At 34.5% G+C, this 17569-nt stretch overlaps 1 protein-coding gene across 1 annotated transcript; it reads right to left on the reverse strand.

Moving 5' to 3' along the window:
• Window positions 1-3060: 3060 nt before the first annotated feature.
• On the reverse strand, window positions 3061-15887 carry LOC136821363 (protein phosphatase 3 catalytic subunit alpha-like). The gene is made up of 11 exons (XM_067077600.1): window positions 15687-15887; window positions 8813-9013; window positions 7751-7875; window positions 7329-7440; window positions 6371-6656; window positions 5937-6014; window positions 5450-5544; window positions 4881-5006; window positions 4140-4293; window positions 3611-3708; window positions 3061-3339 (listed from the first exon to the last, which is right to left on the reverse strand). The coding sequence occupies exons 1-11, from the start codon at window positions 15733-15735 to the stop codon at window positions 3212-3214; spliced, it is 1452 nt and encodes a 483-aa protein (XP_066933701.1). The 5' UTR covers window positions 15736-15887; the 3' UTR covers window positions 3061-3211.
• Between the last annotated feature and the right edge of the window lie 1682 nt (window positions 15888-17569).

Here is a 17569-nt window from a genome sequence, read left to right on the forward strand (position 1 = left end):
GATTTATTGAATTTAAGTGCCTATGTATCTTCGTGCACCAACAAATTGCTTCATAAACGACATTTTGATGCTTTAATGGACTTGCAGAGTGTAAATTTTTACCACACTGGATTTTGATCACTTTGGCTCCAGAAATTGTTTTGTAGTTCTACAGATATGTTGCAGATTATTTCAAGGGTATTCTAGTTATGTATATAAAGTACATTGGGGGTCATATTGAATATTTCTGAATACTTCTTATTCTACAAAAGGGAGTTGTTGTTGTTGCCTTCAACAGCCTTGATGTACAACCCAAACTTTTCTCAGCTTGGCATTTCCTTTTAATACTGGTGTGGCCTTTGTATCTCCAGGTACGTAGCTTCATTCTTTGAGAGATTGGAGTGTTTCTGGTTGTTTTCTTCACTTGTGTTCTTTTTATTTTTGAGCTTCGACCGAAGAGCTGATGGAAAAGTTTTGATAAATTTACAGACAAGATATTATAAAAGCAAAAGTCAAAAATAATCTACAGGACTATATGCGCGCATCATTGTTTTTTTATGTTTTTCTGTTTTGTTTTCTGGTCTGGGATTCAATTTCAATGTAACATTCCATGAAAACGTTCGAAACGATGGTTTTGCGCGCACCATCAATGTCAATCAAATACTCGCCCCTTTGCGAACCGGAAGCGTTTGTAGATCAACAGACCGATACTACCTGTGGTTTTGTAGAGGTCTGCGATTCAGACTAGTGAGATTGCTGACTCGCGAAATTTTCGAAATCGCGTTTTCAGCGAAGGAACCAGTCAAAATTCTCCTATCTATAGTGACAAAAAAGAGCCATTTTCACCTATGGCTTTTAGGCTATCATTTGCGAAATTTTTTAAAACTTTGACTAAAGAGACCATGAAAGAACGAGAAAAAACGTCAATAAAGGAACGACATATTTATGATTTCAAGTTATTTCATAATTTCAACTCGGTTTATTCCGTGTCTTTATTTACAACATTCACCAGTAATCCGGGGGAGGCTCAATTTGGGACCATATGAGTGCCCATCCATTGAGTTTAAAGCCCGAAGGGCTAGAGTAGAATCTCTAACCTTTCTGAGGAAAGAAAAAGTGAAGCCTTAAAAAATGCGCCTTATTTTTTTGACGACAGATTGAATCTAGCAATTCCTTTGTTTACGATTGATATTTTTTTCGAAATTTAGCGGTAAATTTTAATTTCAATCTGTCATTTGTGTAAAAACCATTGACTTCTAGCCTTCGGCTTCTACTTCATTGTACCCATCCCCCCGGCGGGCCAGTAATAACATCATGTTGTGTAAGAGGCTCTGGATAAGATACACAACTGCTTGCAAGTGAAGTCGTACAAGAGGAGCAAGACTCCGGTAGTGTATGTGTATGCCAACAGCCAATGATAACTATGTAATATGTCAATCAGAAAAGCCCCTCGTAAGGATTCATGCAAATATAAATTGTCGATAGAAAAAGGGCTTCCATTTTCTTATCTAAAGAAGGAACAACTTTTTCCTATGCTTCTTAAAAATAAAAGATGTCCGAAGTGGGGACTAAAATTACTGTCAAGGGGTGAAAAAAAAGACAATACAAAGTTTGGCAATTTTCCTTTAAATTCCTTTTTGTTAATTTCTTCTCAATTAATGTAAGTGCAAAAACAACTAAAAATAAGAAAGAAAACTTAAAACTAAACAAATAAATATATTCAAGAGAAAAAATATGAAAAAATAAAAACAAACTGGTAGCATCGAACAGAAAATCTTCATTTAAATTTTGACACAGAATAGCACTTGGACGAGCGACGCAGATAGATATATCCCATTTTTAAATAGCGTTTATCCCATTAATTTTGAAATAGGGAAGAGAGAATCGATTCTTTACATGTAAAGTTAGGCAATATGAAATGAAGATTTTTTGGAACTACTTTCTGACTTGATAAGGAAATAGACATTGATAATGATAGTTAAAACTAAGTAATTATGGAATTGATAAAATTAAAATCATAAACTCGTTTGATTCTGAGAGTCCTTTTTATTGCATAATAAATAGTTAAACTTTTACACTTGAAGGTAGAGAAAAAACATACTAGAAAAAAAGATTATTTTCGTAAATTATTTTATACAATTAACTCTCCAAACTGTAGTAGAGGTTGTATAATGTAGAACATCAAAACTTCAAATTTGGTGAGCACAATTTAACGATTCTAACCCAAACAATAGCCTGTTGTTTTAGTCAGTGTTATTAGCAGCCCTTAAGTCTGAAAATCAAGACATAAATTTTCAAGCAAAAAAACCTAATTTTCAAAGAATTCACCATTCATGATATTGTTCTTAAGAATTTTCTCATAAAAACTACTCCCGGTGGAATACTATTCACAAAAGATTTAGAAATTTGAGCTACATAAAAACCTAAACTGGATTCAATACAAAGTTGGAAGTTTTATGGAAGTATATGATAACGTGTGAAATATGAATTAAATTGTTAAAAACTAATTAAAGTATTAAATCAATCGAGCGAGGCCAGTTAATTGCTATATTTTTTGGGCATATCTATACATATATCTAATGGTTGTTAAAGGTACCTAAACTTTATTACATTTTGATGAAACCTTATTAAATAATAATAAATTTCGAGACGAAGACGAGCAAAAAAAATTAGTAGACTAAAATAAATGTCGTGAATGAACGATGAAAAATTCATGTTTTATAATAATATATAGTCATAGCTACCAACAAACCAACCAACCGACCAAAGGACCAAGTATCTATAATTTTGATGTCCTTGTTGTTATTATCCATGTTGAAAGAAATGACTTTCAAATTCATTTGTTCTTTAAAACTGATTTCAGATTTTTTTTTTGCAATATTCTCCTGACATCAGCATTCCCCTACTCGGCGCCGTGAAACTTTCCAGAGTATAGAGAACTCTTCACCCAGTATTTGTCGAATCGAATAACACCCAAAAACACGTGGCCAAGCAATTTCTCCTTCCTATCTCTCATTTGTATTTTTTGGTAATTTTTTTGAAGTACTGATACGTGTGAAAATGAACACCCACTATTTTAAAAAAAACTTTTTTTCGGTCATCATCGAGCTCTGTACAATAAGGATAAAATAATGGGCACTGGAACGTAGTGTTTTGATTATGGGTGGTGATTTTGTTTTGCTTGTTGTGTTTACATTGTCAAATGGGCGTAAAAAGATGGTAAAGGCGTATCTCAACGCCCACCACCAGATTCAGGGTTTCGTGGCGGCATTCTCTCGTTCACACGATCAAGTGTCTTAGCATCAGCAAAGCCCTGGATTTTGTTTTTATGACCACTGTCCATTGATAAATCGGAAAGAGCTGCGAAAAGAAGAATGAATGAATTATTACTCTGTTGTAAGTGCAGGTTAAAGATCCTACAAGACCATTTACCCAATGTCCTTTCATTAAAAGTACAAATAGGATAAGTTAATTTTTAAAACTTGTGCTAACTCGAATCAGCATTTTTGGTCTCGGAAGACGAATCTGTCCACTATATGAGCGAGGATAGGAAAAACCGAATGCTAAATTAACGCAAGATTTTCAACTAATTCGAATGAACCTAGAAAAAAGGGTTTAAAAAAATTATTACCTGAGTTCAGAGAATCCCTTCCGCCTGAGAGAAGACCGACAGGTAATGTTCCAGAAGGTGTCAAACCTTTCAGTTCCAAAACACTTTCACTCTCTTCCCTAAAATTATCGAGAAAAAAAGATAAGTTACACGATGAATATAAACAAACTCTTAATTGGCGTAAAACTGAACAAATAAACACATGGTTCTAAAAAGCTTCCTGAAATACTTTTCCGTACTTGAAAAGGATAATTTCTCCGTGACTCTCCATTAAAATGATCTTTTTTCCTGACAAAGTTTCTTAATAATCCTGCCAATGTCGTATTAGAGATTCTATACATTTGTTGAGAAAAGACAATCACAAATTATTCACAATGAAAATCATGTGAAGTTCTCGTCTGCAAATGAGTTTCCATCACTTAAAGAAAGCAAGCACCATGGTCAACTCACTAAAAAATTTTCATTATCAGTTTTATTACTGAACACTAAAACACTATTCAGAGAGCTAAACTATAGCGCCCAGTTTTCACCCAATTCTGAGTGAACCTACCTCAGGACAGTAAATACACGAGCCATCTTTCCGATAGCACGGATTTTGTTTCGAATGACTTCTTTACGTTTTGCAGATTCGTCTTGTTCGTCAACCGGTTCATCTAGTTCGTCGTCCGTACAAATATTCAAGACGTTCACCAGCATTTCCGTTACTATGGAAACAAATAACAAACATCACATAATGCAGAACTAACTAATGTTTTGACAATCTCTCGAGTGCCCGGTACTTCGAAAAGTTTTGCTCTCACATTATAGAATACATCTTCTTAGGGTCAACACCGTATAGTATTTTACAGCGAAAATGCTTACATTATTCGCTGGTATTCAGGTGAATTTGAATAGAACCTCAAAATATAATACACATGTTGAACAAATTTCAAAAGGTTCCAACTGGAAAGGTTCCACTAATAGTTTCTTGTTCTCGCATGACCCCCTTCTCACAGACCCGGTGGAGCCCACTGCCAAAAGTGGCAAAAATCGTCCTAAGTGGAAAATCATGCTCCAACTTTAATTCCCGCTGAGCATAACCATAACAAACAAATCCTCACTGCAAAATATTGTGCTATTTCTCCATCCACACTGGATTTTCTAACTTAAAAATAATAGAATTTAAATCCCCAGTCATTAAAAACGAGTTTCAATCTTCTATTTTCGCCCCGACTAGCTGAAAAAATCCTACTATGTCTATGAAAAGGGGATGTTGTTAATTTTAAAAAGGGGAAATGTAAACAACCCAAACCTTTTTCGCCGACGAAAGGAATTGACCAGGTGAAGACATCCATGAAGTTCGGTAGCCAATAGGGATGCGGTGTGCAATTGAATTGTCGAATATTCATAACGTTATTTTCATATTTTAATACAGCGGCTATGATAGAAAATACGTGAAGAACAAAATGTAGAAAACCATATGTACAATTTAAAAGACTCGGAGAACGTGGACAGAGGGAAGAAAGAGAAAAAAGAGATCTTTCTCGCCTGGCCTAAGATGTTGATAAGACTCGCGTCACCTGGCATAGGAGGTATTTTCTATAGGAAAGACAAAGATTGACCTGCCATGTCAACTCAAACTCTGAGAGAGTAGTATAAGTCAAGGCATGCAAAGTGCGTAGGGTCAATCAGATAAAGTTAAATACTTTTACGATTACATAGATCACGACACGGCTACGTCTAGATACTCAAAACTTACGCAAACATGGAAATCTTTTACATAGAATAGGTCGACCTTTAGATGAAGAAGTATTCGTTAAAAAAACATTGGTCATAAGAGCCTGTGGACGAGAGTATGGTTTAGAGGAAATCAAGACATACCTTTATTGTTATATACATCTAGATAGTTAGGGGCGGAAAAGATAGTGATAAGTGACGGGAATCCTGTCGTCTGACTTTTTCTATACATTCGATACCTGAATAGAATATAAAAGGTTTAAAAGAATCACTAATTTGTGACTATTATTTAGATAATATATAGCCCAGTAGTCAAATATCGGCCTTCTATTGTTTTTTTTCTTTCAGGGGACTTTCAAGAATCGTGAAAATGAAAACAACAAAAATAGATTTCGCATCATTTATTGGTTAAGTTATCTTTCCAAAAGCAATATCGCGAGGTTCTCTGAGGCCCTTGTAAACTATTTATAAACAGTCGACAGTTGTAGTTTGAAGAGAGCATTATAGTCTGCAACTGCTGGGTAGTAGGAATAACGGAAGCGAGACAGGATTTCATAGAGAACACTTACTACATTGTGAAAGCAATTACTGTCAAGCGAGTTTGAATTAATAATGAAAATAAATGGGATACCCTGCGTCTTGAGCTTCATGAGCACGAATGATGGATAGTAAATTGTTTCGTTGTAGGAAATCACACGATGCTTGATAACTATGGAAAAAGGAAAACAGTAGCTAGTAAAAACCAATTTCATGTCTGAAGGAAGTAACCGTTAATGTGTATTTCTAATGTTTATTTTCATCTCTTCTTTGCCTCTAGCAGTGCACAAGGTCAAGTACTTTTCTCTCAGACGGAAATGGACTTTAAACAACGAATTAGGGAAGATTCTTCCGATTTTGCAGAAATTTGCCGAATATGGAGATGTAAAAGCCTCTTTTTTGTATCTCGCTGAAAGCAGTCGGATACGGAAAAACTTAGAACACTGCTCTAGGGTCCCAGTTCATTTTCCCCATGGTCAATATAATAGCCAAAAAAAATAACAAATCTCGCTTCGAGATTATACGTACCTGTAAAAATAGGAACACCCTCTAACGCTATTATGTGTAAAATGTTCTGCCGATTTCTCGTTGCCGTAATCTTCCAGCGGATCCGACCATAACATATCGCACATAGGTCCGAATGCCGGTGGCTCGCGGAACCTGTCGATTTTTCGTATATCATCTAAGGTGTGGATTTCAGGGGAAAGACCACCATGTACGCATAAGAATTGTTGGTTCATGACGGCAGCCAATGGTAAACAATCGAACGCGTCCATACATGCATCGTAAATCTCTTCAGAATATTTCATTTTACCTGAAAAGGGAAAAGGTAACTAGATCGATACTAACGTAACAACATTCTACAGGAAAAATTTGAGAAAATTCCTGTTTTTAGGGTTTCTCATTTTCAGTTCCCTTTATATTTTGAATTTTTCATAATTGATATTTAAGCAAAAATTTCAAATTAACGGAAAGTCGTTATCAGAGCGCGGTGGTCCTGATTATCCACGATAAATTCCTTTCGAACATGGAATGGCCTAAGGAAGGGAGCTTTCTGAAATAATACAGCTACGATTCGTGTTTATTCCTAACGTTGAAGAAATGAGGCTGACAACCTATTTAGAAGTATTTTTATTAATTTAACGGTTTCCAGTTTCGACTTATTACAAACAAGGTGTAGATTGTGATTTTATAAACAGAAAAAATAATATAGAATAATATAGATATCTCTTGCAGTTTTGAATAGTAAACATTTAAACAAGACAGCGTGCAACTGTCAACTAGTCCTGCCAAAAACAATTCAATATTGAAAAATGTAAGAAATGAAAAACCAAAACACCCCTTGAATACCATCTCCCCGATTTTATCCTTAAAAAAAAAGCACCTAGGACACCCAGCTTTGCCTCACATGTATGTTGCTCTGCATACTTTAAATAGTGAAATGAATTGGTATTAACGGCATGACAAGAAAGAGAAGTAAACTTACATTCAGTTTTAAAAGTGAAATATTCTGTCAGATGTCTACATTCATGATTTCCACGCAGCAGAAACAACGTTTTTTGATACAAAATTTTCAACGCCCATAGATATAGAACACACTGAAAGGAAAAAAGAATACTCACACACAATCTAAATGCTAGAGGAATAAAATATACCAACTTTCCTACTCTTAGCGTAGCTTTAAATGCGTACAAACGCTTGGTAGAAGATCATTTAGAAAATCCCTAAAAATCCTGCAAAATCAAAAAAACCACTCTTCCTCCTAAGGGAAAGTACGAAATATCTGACTCTTGACGAAAAAGAAGGCTTCATATCAACCCTTCTTGCAAAGTGATCCCTTTTTCTAGGAAATTTCCAATCTTCGGTTTTAAGAGTGTTAAACTTTGTTGCTAGCTGTTCCATACGTACCTCTATCGAGAAATATCCTCTATCGACATAATCCCCAAGGAAAAGGTATCGCGTCGTTGCCGGACTTCCTCCAACTTCAAATAGTTTCATAAGATCATAAAATTGACCATGTATATCTCCACACACTTAAAAGGAAAATCGAGGTATATTATTATAGAGAACTCATTTTACTCAAAAGTAATCTTAACGTTGTATAAAGGGCTCTATTTCTCGACGTTAACTTTGTATTTTAATTTGAATAAAAGTTCATTTAAATCAATTAGCACAATAAAAGTAAATAAAACAACGGATATTTTGTAGCAAGAGAAGTATCCTATTTCCACTCTAGTGTATGATATATCTTAATCTCCTACTTAACGTCAAATCAATCAGAGAAAGCAGTATCGCTATGTTAAACAAGGAAGACACTTAAAATTTTCTAATTTCGTTCAATGAAACTTGAGCTACCAATAAAAAAACCACCTATGTTTAATAAGCTAACATAGTAATACCTAAGACATACATTTTGAAATAGAAAATCAAACATTATACATACTTTGTTGATCAATATCTCATAAAAAGGATTAATCAAGATTAGAAATAAAAACAAAACAAAAATCACTCCATCAATGGCTAGACAGCTCTTATCTGTTGATCTAATGTATCTTAAAACCTAAATTCTTTGTTCTTGTAAATGAGAGCCACAAAGCGCTACAAACAAATGATACAAATGTTGTACTTTTTTACACAATAAAAACGTTTACTATTCTTTGAGGTTTTTAATAACAACATCACAGAATTTAAAAATTCAAAGCAATCACGCATATTTAACATAGGGATGTTAACATGTTAAAAATTAGATATCAAATGACCCTTAGAAAGATTTTTTATGTCCTTTCAATTATATTAGATTCTGTTCTGTTCTAAGGAAAAATTTTGCCTCATTATGCCTTTATAAGCCGATCTTATCCTAGATTTTTACTGCATATGACATTAAAGGACATATTGATGTCTTCTAGATATCCTGCAAACAAAGCATAAATGACACTGAAGAAACAATTCTACAAAAAAACAAACAGAAACCTGTGATTGGTGCATCAATGTCCAACATTGTGTTTTCTTGTCGTAAAATATTGGCTCCATTTTCTATCAGTTTTAGAGCGACTTCTTTATCCACACGTCCTTCCAAAATGAAATGTGCTTTGAGAACATCTATCCTTGGTTTGGAATCTGAGTCGAAAACTTCTTTTACAGTCAGTCTGTGGGTAGGTGGCATCGGGACATCTGAAGATGAATAAAATTGAAAAAAATCATTAATCTAGCTAAAGTCTAATTAAAAGGAGGGGCTTAAAATTAACCAGGTGTAAAGCTTAAAAACCTCAATGGTTTTATGGTCGATATGGTTTTCATTACATTTTCAGATAGCTACTAGGCACCTGAAGATTTATGAAATATTAATAAAGAACAAACGAAGATGTAAAACCTTCTGGGCATCAAACATCAAAGGACAGGTGAATGAAGTCACTTATAAATAAACTGTTCCAGGAATCAAGGACAAACATACTGAATCATTTGCAAAATAGTCGAACGTGCGCAACGCACTGGGCTCAACTTCAGTGGCTTCAAATTATTCATAGGCCCAATTGTAGACCCCCAGATATTTACCCAATGAACAAGTGTGCCAAATTTCAACCAAATCCGACCATTTTGGAGGGCTGTAGGCTGCTTCAAAGTTTTAGCCTCGTTTTGGCGAAAAACTCGTCCCCAGACCCCAAAAATCAAAATTTTCAAAAAATGAAAAAAACACCCCCAGATATTCACCCAAGGAACAAGTGTGCAAAATTTCAGCCAGATCGAACAATTTTTGAAGTCTCCGGGCTGCCCCAAAATTTTAGCCTCGTTTTGGCGAAAAACTCGTCCCCAGGCCCCAAAAATCAAAATTTTTGAAAAATGAAAAAAAACACCCCAGATATTCACCCAAGGAACAAGTGTGCCAGATTTCAGCCAAATCGAACAATTTTTGAAGTCTCCAGGCTGCCCCAAAGTTTTAGCCTCGTTTTGGCGAAAACTCGTCCCCAGGCCCCAAAAATCAAAAATTTTGAAAAATGAAAAAAACACCCCCAGATATTCACCCAAGGAACAAGTGTGCCAAATTTCAGCCAAATCCAAGTATTTTTGAAGTCTCCAGGCTGCCCTAAAGTTTTTGTGACAGACAGACAGACACACAGACACACACACACACAGACACACAGACATTGTCAGATTGTAGCTCAACTGAAGTTGAGAACTTTATTGAAAGAAATGGAGTGGTTAAAACATTGATAGATGATTGACAAGATCTTTCTCGTTATTAAAGTTTCAATTTCAAATTATAAGTTTCTTGGAAAATTATTTTCTGTCTGTTTCTGTTGGCCTTTTTTGGCATGTAAAGACATTGAGCATTCATTTATAAAATGTGGCTAATCTCAAAGAAAATGATGTCACTGTAAAATTACGAATCTTACAGGATATTAATTTTAAGGTTGAACCTTATTGAACTGACCTGATGAACTGACTGTTACAAAGAATTAAGGAAGATATTGATATCTACATTGGACCCACTAAATTGCAAAACAAGAGGAAGACAATTTAGTGTGGACATGAACAAAAACAGAGTAAAATAGAGAAAAAACGATGAATTTTTAGTAATTAAATTACAAATAAAAAAAATCAAATCATCTGAATAGAGTAGATATTTGCTTTAAGAACAAAAAACTGATAACAGAGGGAATTTTGACAAAATTTTGATATTGAAAGATAACATTCTTAGCCATTTTACATACATGTTTCCACTTAAAAATAATAATGCTGGCTTGTCTATATGTCAATCTCATTACACACTCCTTGGAAATGATACCAGCAGTTTTCCCTTGAGACCAAAATCATCATTAGGAAAAGAATTTTTTCAGTGGAAAATTCTTCATTTTAAAAATTGTTAGAATCTATACATTAATCTATGTGTAAATTAAAGAATATGATAACATAACAAATTTCTTTTATTGGGTTTATATGAACTGAACATTAAGAGATGTGTTTTATTGATAAACACAATAATTTATAGTTTTTCGAAAGAATGTTATTCTTCCTTCAAAGGTGAAAATTTCTGTTCTTTGTGAAAATTTATTGAAGGTATTTAAAAAACTTTTCTACAAACCAATAAGGCAGGCATCTTTCAAATTACTCACTGATTTCGTTCTTAACAACATAATAAATCAAACAACAAATTCAAAACAACAAGAACAACACCTTGTTACTCTCCATAAGTTTTCTTCTATAACTTTAAAATATAGTAAACTAGCTAACATATTAACTGGGAATTTTTCCTTTCATAAAGTTGCTCAGAGTTGGCTATCCATGAAATTTGTATAGATCCATTCTACAGCGAGCTAAAATTGGAGTAAAAATGTTGAAGTAACTGCTCCACCAATATGGACCAGTATCTCCGCCTAAATTTGCCATAATGTCTTACTGTGACGCAGGAGGAGGTCACAAAAAATTAAAAGGCATGCTAAAATTAATGGCATTGAGGTAGTTTAAATTTTTTCCAAAATTATGCTTTTAATAATACAAATCAAGCCTAAGCTTACACTTGAATTAAGCTTTCATAGAAGAAGCTTATTAAAATGGTACCCTCCAGACAAAAATTTGAAAATGTTGTACATCGGTTCTAAATTTAGTGATATTTTTCAAACATTTTTCAGAATTGTTTTCAACATTTTCAAAGAAGAAATTTAAACTTTTCTTCTTTAATGAATCAAAAATGAATCTTATGTTGCAAAAGTCGTGAAAAAACAAAATTTGTCCAGAGAAGACCATACTAGGATGCTCTTTATGTTGAAATCTCTCAAAGAAATTTAGTACAAAAATCTGTTGGTGGCATTGCATTAGAGAAGGCTTCGTTTTTGGGTGTATACATAGTTGCATGCAGCACAAGGTCAAATCATGCAAAATGTTGATTGTTTGCCAGAAAAAGAAGGCTGTTTGGTTACACCTACAGTTGCCTCTCTCTAATTCCATTTTCTAACTAAGACTTCTTCAAATTGGAGAAAGATTTGAATTACAGAAAGTATTTTACACTTGTTTTAAGCTTAGGGAGCAATGTTTTCAAATGAGGGATTCCAAATTATAGAGGTTAGAAAAAAAGAGTTAACTTTACTAATAAAAAGAGCATATCATTGGCAACAAGTTAGGTTTGTCTTTGTGGGAAGTTAACTTTATTTTGTTGTGTGTAGGCGGCTCTGTAACAGCAAGTTTGTGTGTTTGTTCTTTTGAGGAAGGCGGAGTGCCTGAACCGAGTTGGAAAAAAACCTGCAGTTCTGACCCGGAACATGGAGAATAATAAAAGTGCTGTTTTACCATCGCTCTCAGTCAGTCAGCATAATTGATAATTGATCATTGAAATTAGGTCAATTGTTAAAATGGATTTTCATGAATTTCACCTAATTTTGCGGAAGAGGCATCAGAGTTTCATAAGTTTTTCATTAATATTTGAAGATTCTATAACTGAAATTTTGCAAATTTTTCCAATTTATTTGCTGTGAAAATTCTATCTCATTCATGACAGGGTGTAATGAATGGAACTCTTTTCTTTTTTGCGATGTCATCAGCCCTGTGAATCCAGCCGACCTGAAAGCTGACGTAACTTGAGCTGAAGTCGGCTTTTATTTCAACAAACCTCCCAAGTCATTTGATTTGAGTTTGTGAACGGCGTATCAAAAAATACACGCTTTCTCTTTCGCACTGGGTAGGCTTTTAAATCAAAATATGGAAAAAAATCCGTAGTAGAACACATGCAAATGTCTGGAACTTAAAGAAGACCATATTAGTGGCAAAACGATTTAGCGTTTGATGTCACTAGCGCGGCAAGTTACACATTCGTTATTTGTTAATGCCATCAGACGATAGGTGGTTAGGCGGCGGGCATTCTCTAATTCTCCAATCGGCATCCGGTCAAGTTAAAAAGGGCACACTATCAGTGAAAGTTATCGTGACATGTTATGACAGAAAGTATGATTGATAAACTTGGTGGAGTTATCAAAACAAATTTTTCGTCAAAGAGATTTAACAGTAAGTGAAAATACAGGCCAGATATCAACACAACAGTCCCATGTTTCGACCAATCGTCCCAAATTAGAACAGTTGACGGTATGCTGTTCAAATGTTCTTGAAAAATACCTAGAACCCGGGCAGACAAGTAAAATATGCACATATTCAACTTAACATTAAACATCAATCAAAACCTCTAAAGACTGTCAAAACTGCCTAAAACAACAACAAAAAGCCAGCCACGTACCAACAACCACCCAGCAAACAGCCACTTTGTTTATTGCAATGTTTTGATGCTCTTCATTCTGCACAAAAATTTGTTTTGATGACCTGGGAATTTGCATAAATTATTTGGGCACTATGTGGCGGATGGGCGTATTTAAAAACCTGGGAAAATATTGATAAGCGAGTGGACTCATATATTGACCAATAATTTTTTTGCATCCTCAGATTTGTTTAGACAAAAATATAACAAACTAGACCAAAAAATAGTTTATGGTCTGGATGTCCAGGAAAGTGTTTGCAGAAGGTCTGTCACCCAGCGCTCCTTGGATTTCACGATAAGGCCCTTCTTTTTTGAAATGCGGCATCTCTGTTTTTATGACTAGGGAGATAATAACACATTCCCACAAAGTTATAGGAAAGGGTTGGATATTACGGTAAGTTGGTCAATAATATCGCTACCTTAATTCAAAAGGGGCCTAAGTCCTGTGAGCCTTAATTCAAAAGGGGCCTAAGTCCATTTTGGTCATTTTGAGAAAATTTCGATTAAAGTTTTTCCTTTATTCTGAAACCATTTTTGATGGTAAAGCTTTGAAGTAAATGTTTTCTGAAAGCCATAGCTTGAACTTGTTTTTTCAATAAAAAGGCATTCTTTTGGAAAGTAGATATTTTTGTATGTACTAGGTGCAACTTAGTAAATCTTACAGAGTGGACTTAGGCCTTTTTTGAATTAAACATGAATTTTGAAAAATGTGTGAGGGTTAATTTCTGTCTTTAAAAGTTCAAAACCTGCACATAGGACACACCAAAATAAAGCCACTTACACCTAGATTTAAGATAAAGAGGAAAGACAATCTCAGTAAGATAAAGAAAAACTCAATTAAACTTTTTAGGATGCATGGACTTAGGCCCATTTGCAATTTAATTGGACTTAGGCCTCTTTAAAACTTAACAAACTTATTTTGGTGGACTTAGGCCCTTTATTGTAAAGAGATGATGGACTTAGGCCCTTCTATTGTAAAAAGATGATGGACTTAGGCCCTTAATTGTAAAAAGATGATGGACTTAGGCCTCTTTTGAATTAAACATCACTTTTATCAGAGCTTCAGTATGAAGATATGAACCGTTTTAACTTCAAAAACTACTTGTTATATACATCAAAAAAGAGCAAATGAGCCAGAGATTGAGAAAAACTAAAGATCTCAAATTTCATAAAAATGGACTTAGGCCCCTTTTGAAATGGGGGGTACCTGGACTTAGGCCCCTTTTGAATTAAAGTAGCGATATCTACATCCCTCTTCTAATTCTGACACCCTTCTTTAGAGTAAGGAACAGTTAGGAATAATACGAAGGTGGCTATATATAATGTATTTTGAAATTGAATTCTTCCGTAAAATAATGTAACATGCGATCAATAATTCAAGTTAAGATTGCAGGTGAAGCAAACCAGACCCGATCAATTGAAACTTATCAAACCAAACAAAATTGTCGAGCCCCATTGAACCTCATTGAACAATTTAAGTTTGAGTAAAAAAATTAATCAAACCTAATTGAACACTTAATTTTTTTTTTAATCTTAGAGTTCGATTAATTTTTTTACTTGAACTTTAATCGTTCGGTGGAGTTTGATTAGTGGGATTGCTCGATTGGGTCGACAAGTTTGATTGATCAGGTCTGGTGCAAAAGATGGAGTCGGATAAAAATCCAACAATTTTGCAACTTTTTGATTCAAAAGAATCGGAAAATTAAAAAGAATTATCACATGAACACAAGTTATTTTATTTGCGACCGCAGCCTTAAATATTTGGGTGCATGTCACCTAGTCCGACACTTTCTAGTCGAGTAAAATAGTCCGAATCTATAAAATAAATCCACAATTTGGAAGTCTTTTTTTCCAACGTCACTTTTGTCCGAAGACGAAAGATCTTAGAGTGTCGAATGTTGAATAAGGGTTTTTCACTGAGATAATATTAATAAAAGTTCATTTTGGCAGCATTTTGGCATAATTCGAAATAAAAGACCAATTGAATTTGCGTAAAGATGATTTATAACAAAGAAAATGTGCCTCCTCTTCGGCGATTCATATTTCGTTATATATATATATTTTGACTTGTTGTCGGACAAAATTGTTGTTGGAATACTGATGCATTTGTCAAATCTAAGGTTGGAAATTTTTACTGTCGGACTAGAAAGTGTCAGACTACTGACGCCCTCCCAAATATTCAGGTAATCAAACTTAACAAACCTGGCTAGCTACTGTTAAAATTGTGAATTTTAGAATATTTTACATCCAATTGTATTGACTTTGACAATATTTAAATTAGCCTGATACAAAAATTAATTCTTTTACTTGGATTAATGGGTATTGAACAATATCATAATGTAGCGAGGACACAAAAAGCAGCAGAAGAGGAAGAGTTATCCAAATAGAAGAACTTCTTTTTTGTTTTTTATTCATTGTTTATCAGCATAATTTTATGAAAAGCATTACAATAACAAGAGGTAAAGGATAAAAATCAATGATCCAGGATTTAAACAAGGAATAAACTTATTATGCCGAATGTTAGGAGCAGTTATGATGGTCGCGAGGGGAGCAGGCAAAATAATGGGCGTAAGGTGAGGCCATGTTTGAAAATAGTAGCTCACTAACTTTTTGAGATTCTCTCTGGAATTGGTTGTTTATCTTCTCCTGTAGCCATTACAACATATGACCCACTCTACCAACAAAAATTTCCAGATCAAATCAAAACTTTTAATTACTTTCAGTATGTTTTCCAAACCAATAGCTACATCCCAAGCACAGTACCACAAAGCTCGTAAATGTTTTGGTTGAGCTTTCAAGACGCATCATGTATGCGCATGCGTATTTCAAAATACATCTCTACAACGACCGCCCAAGACGGCCGGATTTTATTTTATTGCAGGTGTTTAGCGCGTTTTTTTGGTCTAAAAAGGGGTTTATCTTTTCCAAATTAATCCTAATTTTTGGCATTAACAAACACACAAGTAATTTGTTTGTGAATTAATACAAATTAAGGAAATCTTTCATAATTATTCAAGCAAAAACGGGCGTTTAAATGATCCCGCCAAACTAATTGAATTTTCACGCCCACTAAATTCCCGCGTTTTTTGAGGGGGTGGCCCGCAGAGCGCAACTCGCGCGATATTGATCAGCATGATTTTTGTGCGATCATCATTGTTATATTTGCATATTTTATCGCACCGTAATCGCTTTGCTGTCTGACAATATTGGGTTTTTATAAAAAAAAAAGCAAATGGTATAAATGCCACCATCATAAACTGAACTAAAAATGCCACAGTTTTAGAGCATTTTTACCTGTAAAATTGCTAATTACGCCCCAGTTGTGCTTATTACTACCAACAAAAAAGTCGTATTTTTGTTTAGGTGTGTATTACTTACAAGCTAGAAATAGACTGACCTGTGATCCTAACCTAAGAATACCGAAAGAATATTATAGGATGATTATCCCGTAAAAGGTTAAGAATCTATGATGATGAAATGAAAAAAACACCTCTTATAAAACAAACAGGGTTTTAGACCTTGGGTTCGTGCCTTGGGCCTAATGGAGGAATGAAACGGTGCTTAGGTAGCCTTTTCGCAATCCAAACCAAACCGAAAGATTAGGAATCTGATCAATAGAAAATGGACTATTTCTATAGAGATGTCTACAATCTCATTGGTATTTAATATATTGGAAAGAAATTAAATCATAAAGCCATAAATTAAAATTAAAAAAACTGTGAAATAATTATTTACAAAGCTTTTTGGGACCAAGAAATTTATTCTAGAAAGCCTAATATTTTAAAATTCAAAAAGCCTGGCTTGGAAAAGTATGTGAGAAGTTCTGGCATAATCAACTCCGTGAAAAGTACCAACACGCATTATTCAATATCAGCTTAAAATCCTTTTAGACCATGTTCACACTCTATGGTTCCGTTACGCTCCGAAACTAAATAAAGTCATTCTATTGGTTACAAGTTTTACGTCACTTCTAACCAATAGAATGGCTTCATTTGGTTTCGGAGCAAAACAGAACACGTAGGGCGTATGAACATGGTCTTGGGGGCTTGAGTCTTTACAAAATTTAACGTAACGTCACAACAATTTCGTACCCAAAGCCACTTACACCTCTTTTTTGATTTTACTGATGGACGTTATCACAAGGGTATTAGAATCATAAAACAGCGAACTTAGGAGCTTGGTTCGAGTTTGGCGTCAGATCACTAAACGTTTGTAAGAGGCGGTGAATAAAAATTATCAGCCTCGCTTTCAAAACGAAGTCTCTATTCATGATATTCATGACGTAATGTTTTCTACGGAAAGACCCCGGTTTTTGCCAGTAGTGGCAAATTTCATACAACTTTTATCTAGTTTAAAAGTGCCACTACTGGCTAAAACCGGGGTATTTCCGTAAAGAGAATTTTAAGGACAAAGCATCTGCTCTTTTCGACTACCTTTTAGGAATACACACGAGGCTTTTTGTTATTATGTCAAGGTTACGTAACTGAAGG

This window comes from Clytia hemisphaerica, unplaced genomic scaffold (genome assembly GCF_902728285.1).
Source record: "Clytia hemisphaerica strain Z4C2 unplaced genomic scaffold, Clytia hemisphaerica genome assembly, whole genome shotgun sequence".
Taxonomy (NCBI): Eukaryota; Metazoa; Cnidaria; class Hydrozoa; order Leptothecata; family Clytiidae; genus Clytia; species Clytia hemisphaerica.

Excerpts from the sequence above, each read along its gene's own strand:
- LOC136821363 (XM_067077600.1), bottom strand. The coding sequence starts at position 15,735 with ATGGCTACAGGAGAAGATAAACAACCAATTCCAGAGAGAATCTCAAAA. Across the intron at positions 7,441-7,750 it reads GAGGATATTTCTCGATAGAG|TGTGTTCTATATCTATGGGC; the intron begins GTACGTATGGAA and ends TTTTCCTTTCAG. Across the intron at positions 5,007-5,449 it reads AGATGTATATAACAATAAAG|CCGCTGTATTAAAATATGAA; the intron begins GTATGTCTTGAT and ends TTTCTATCATAG.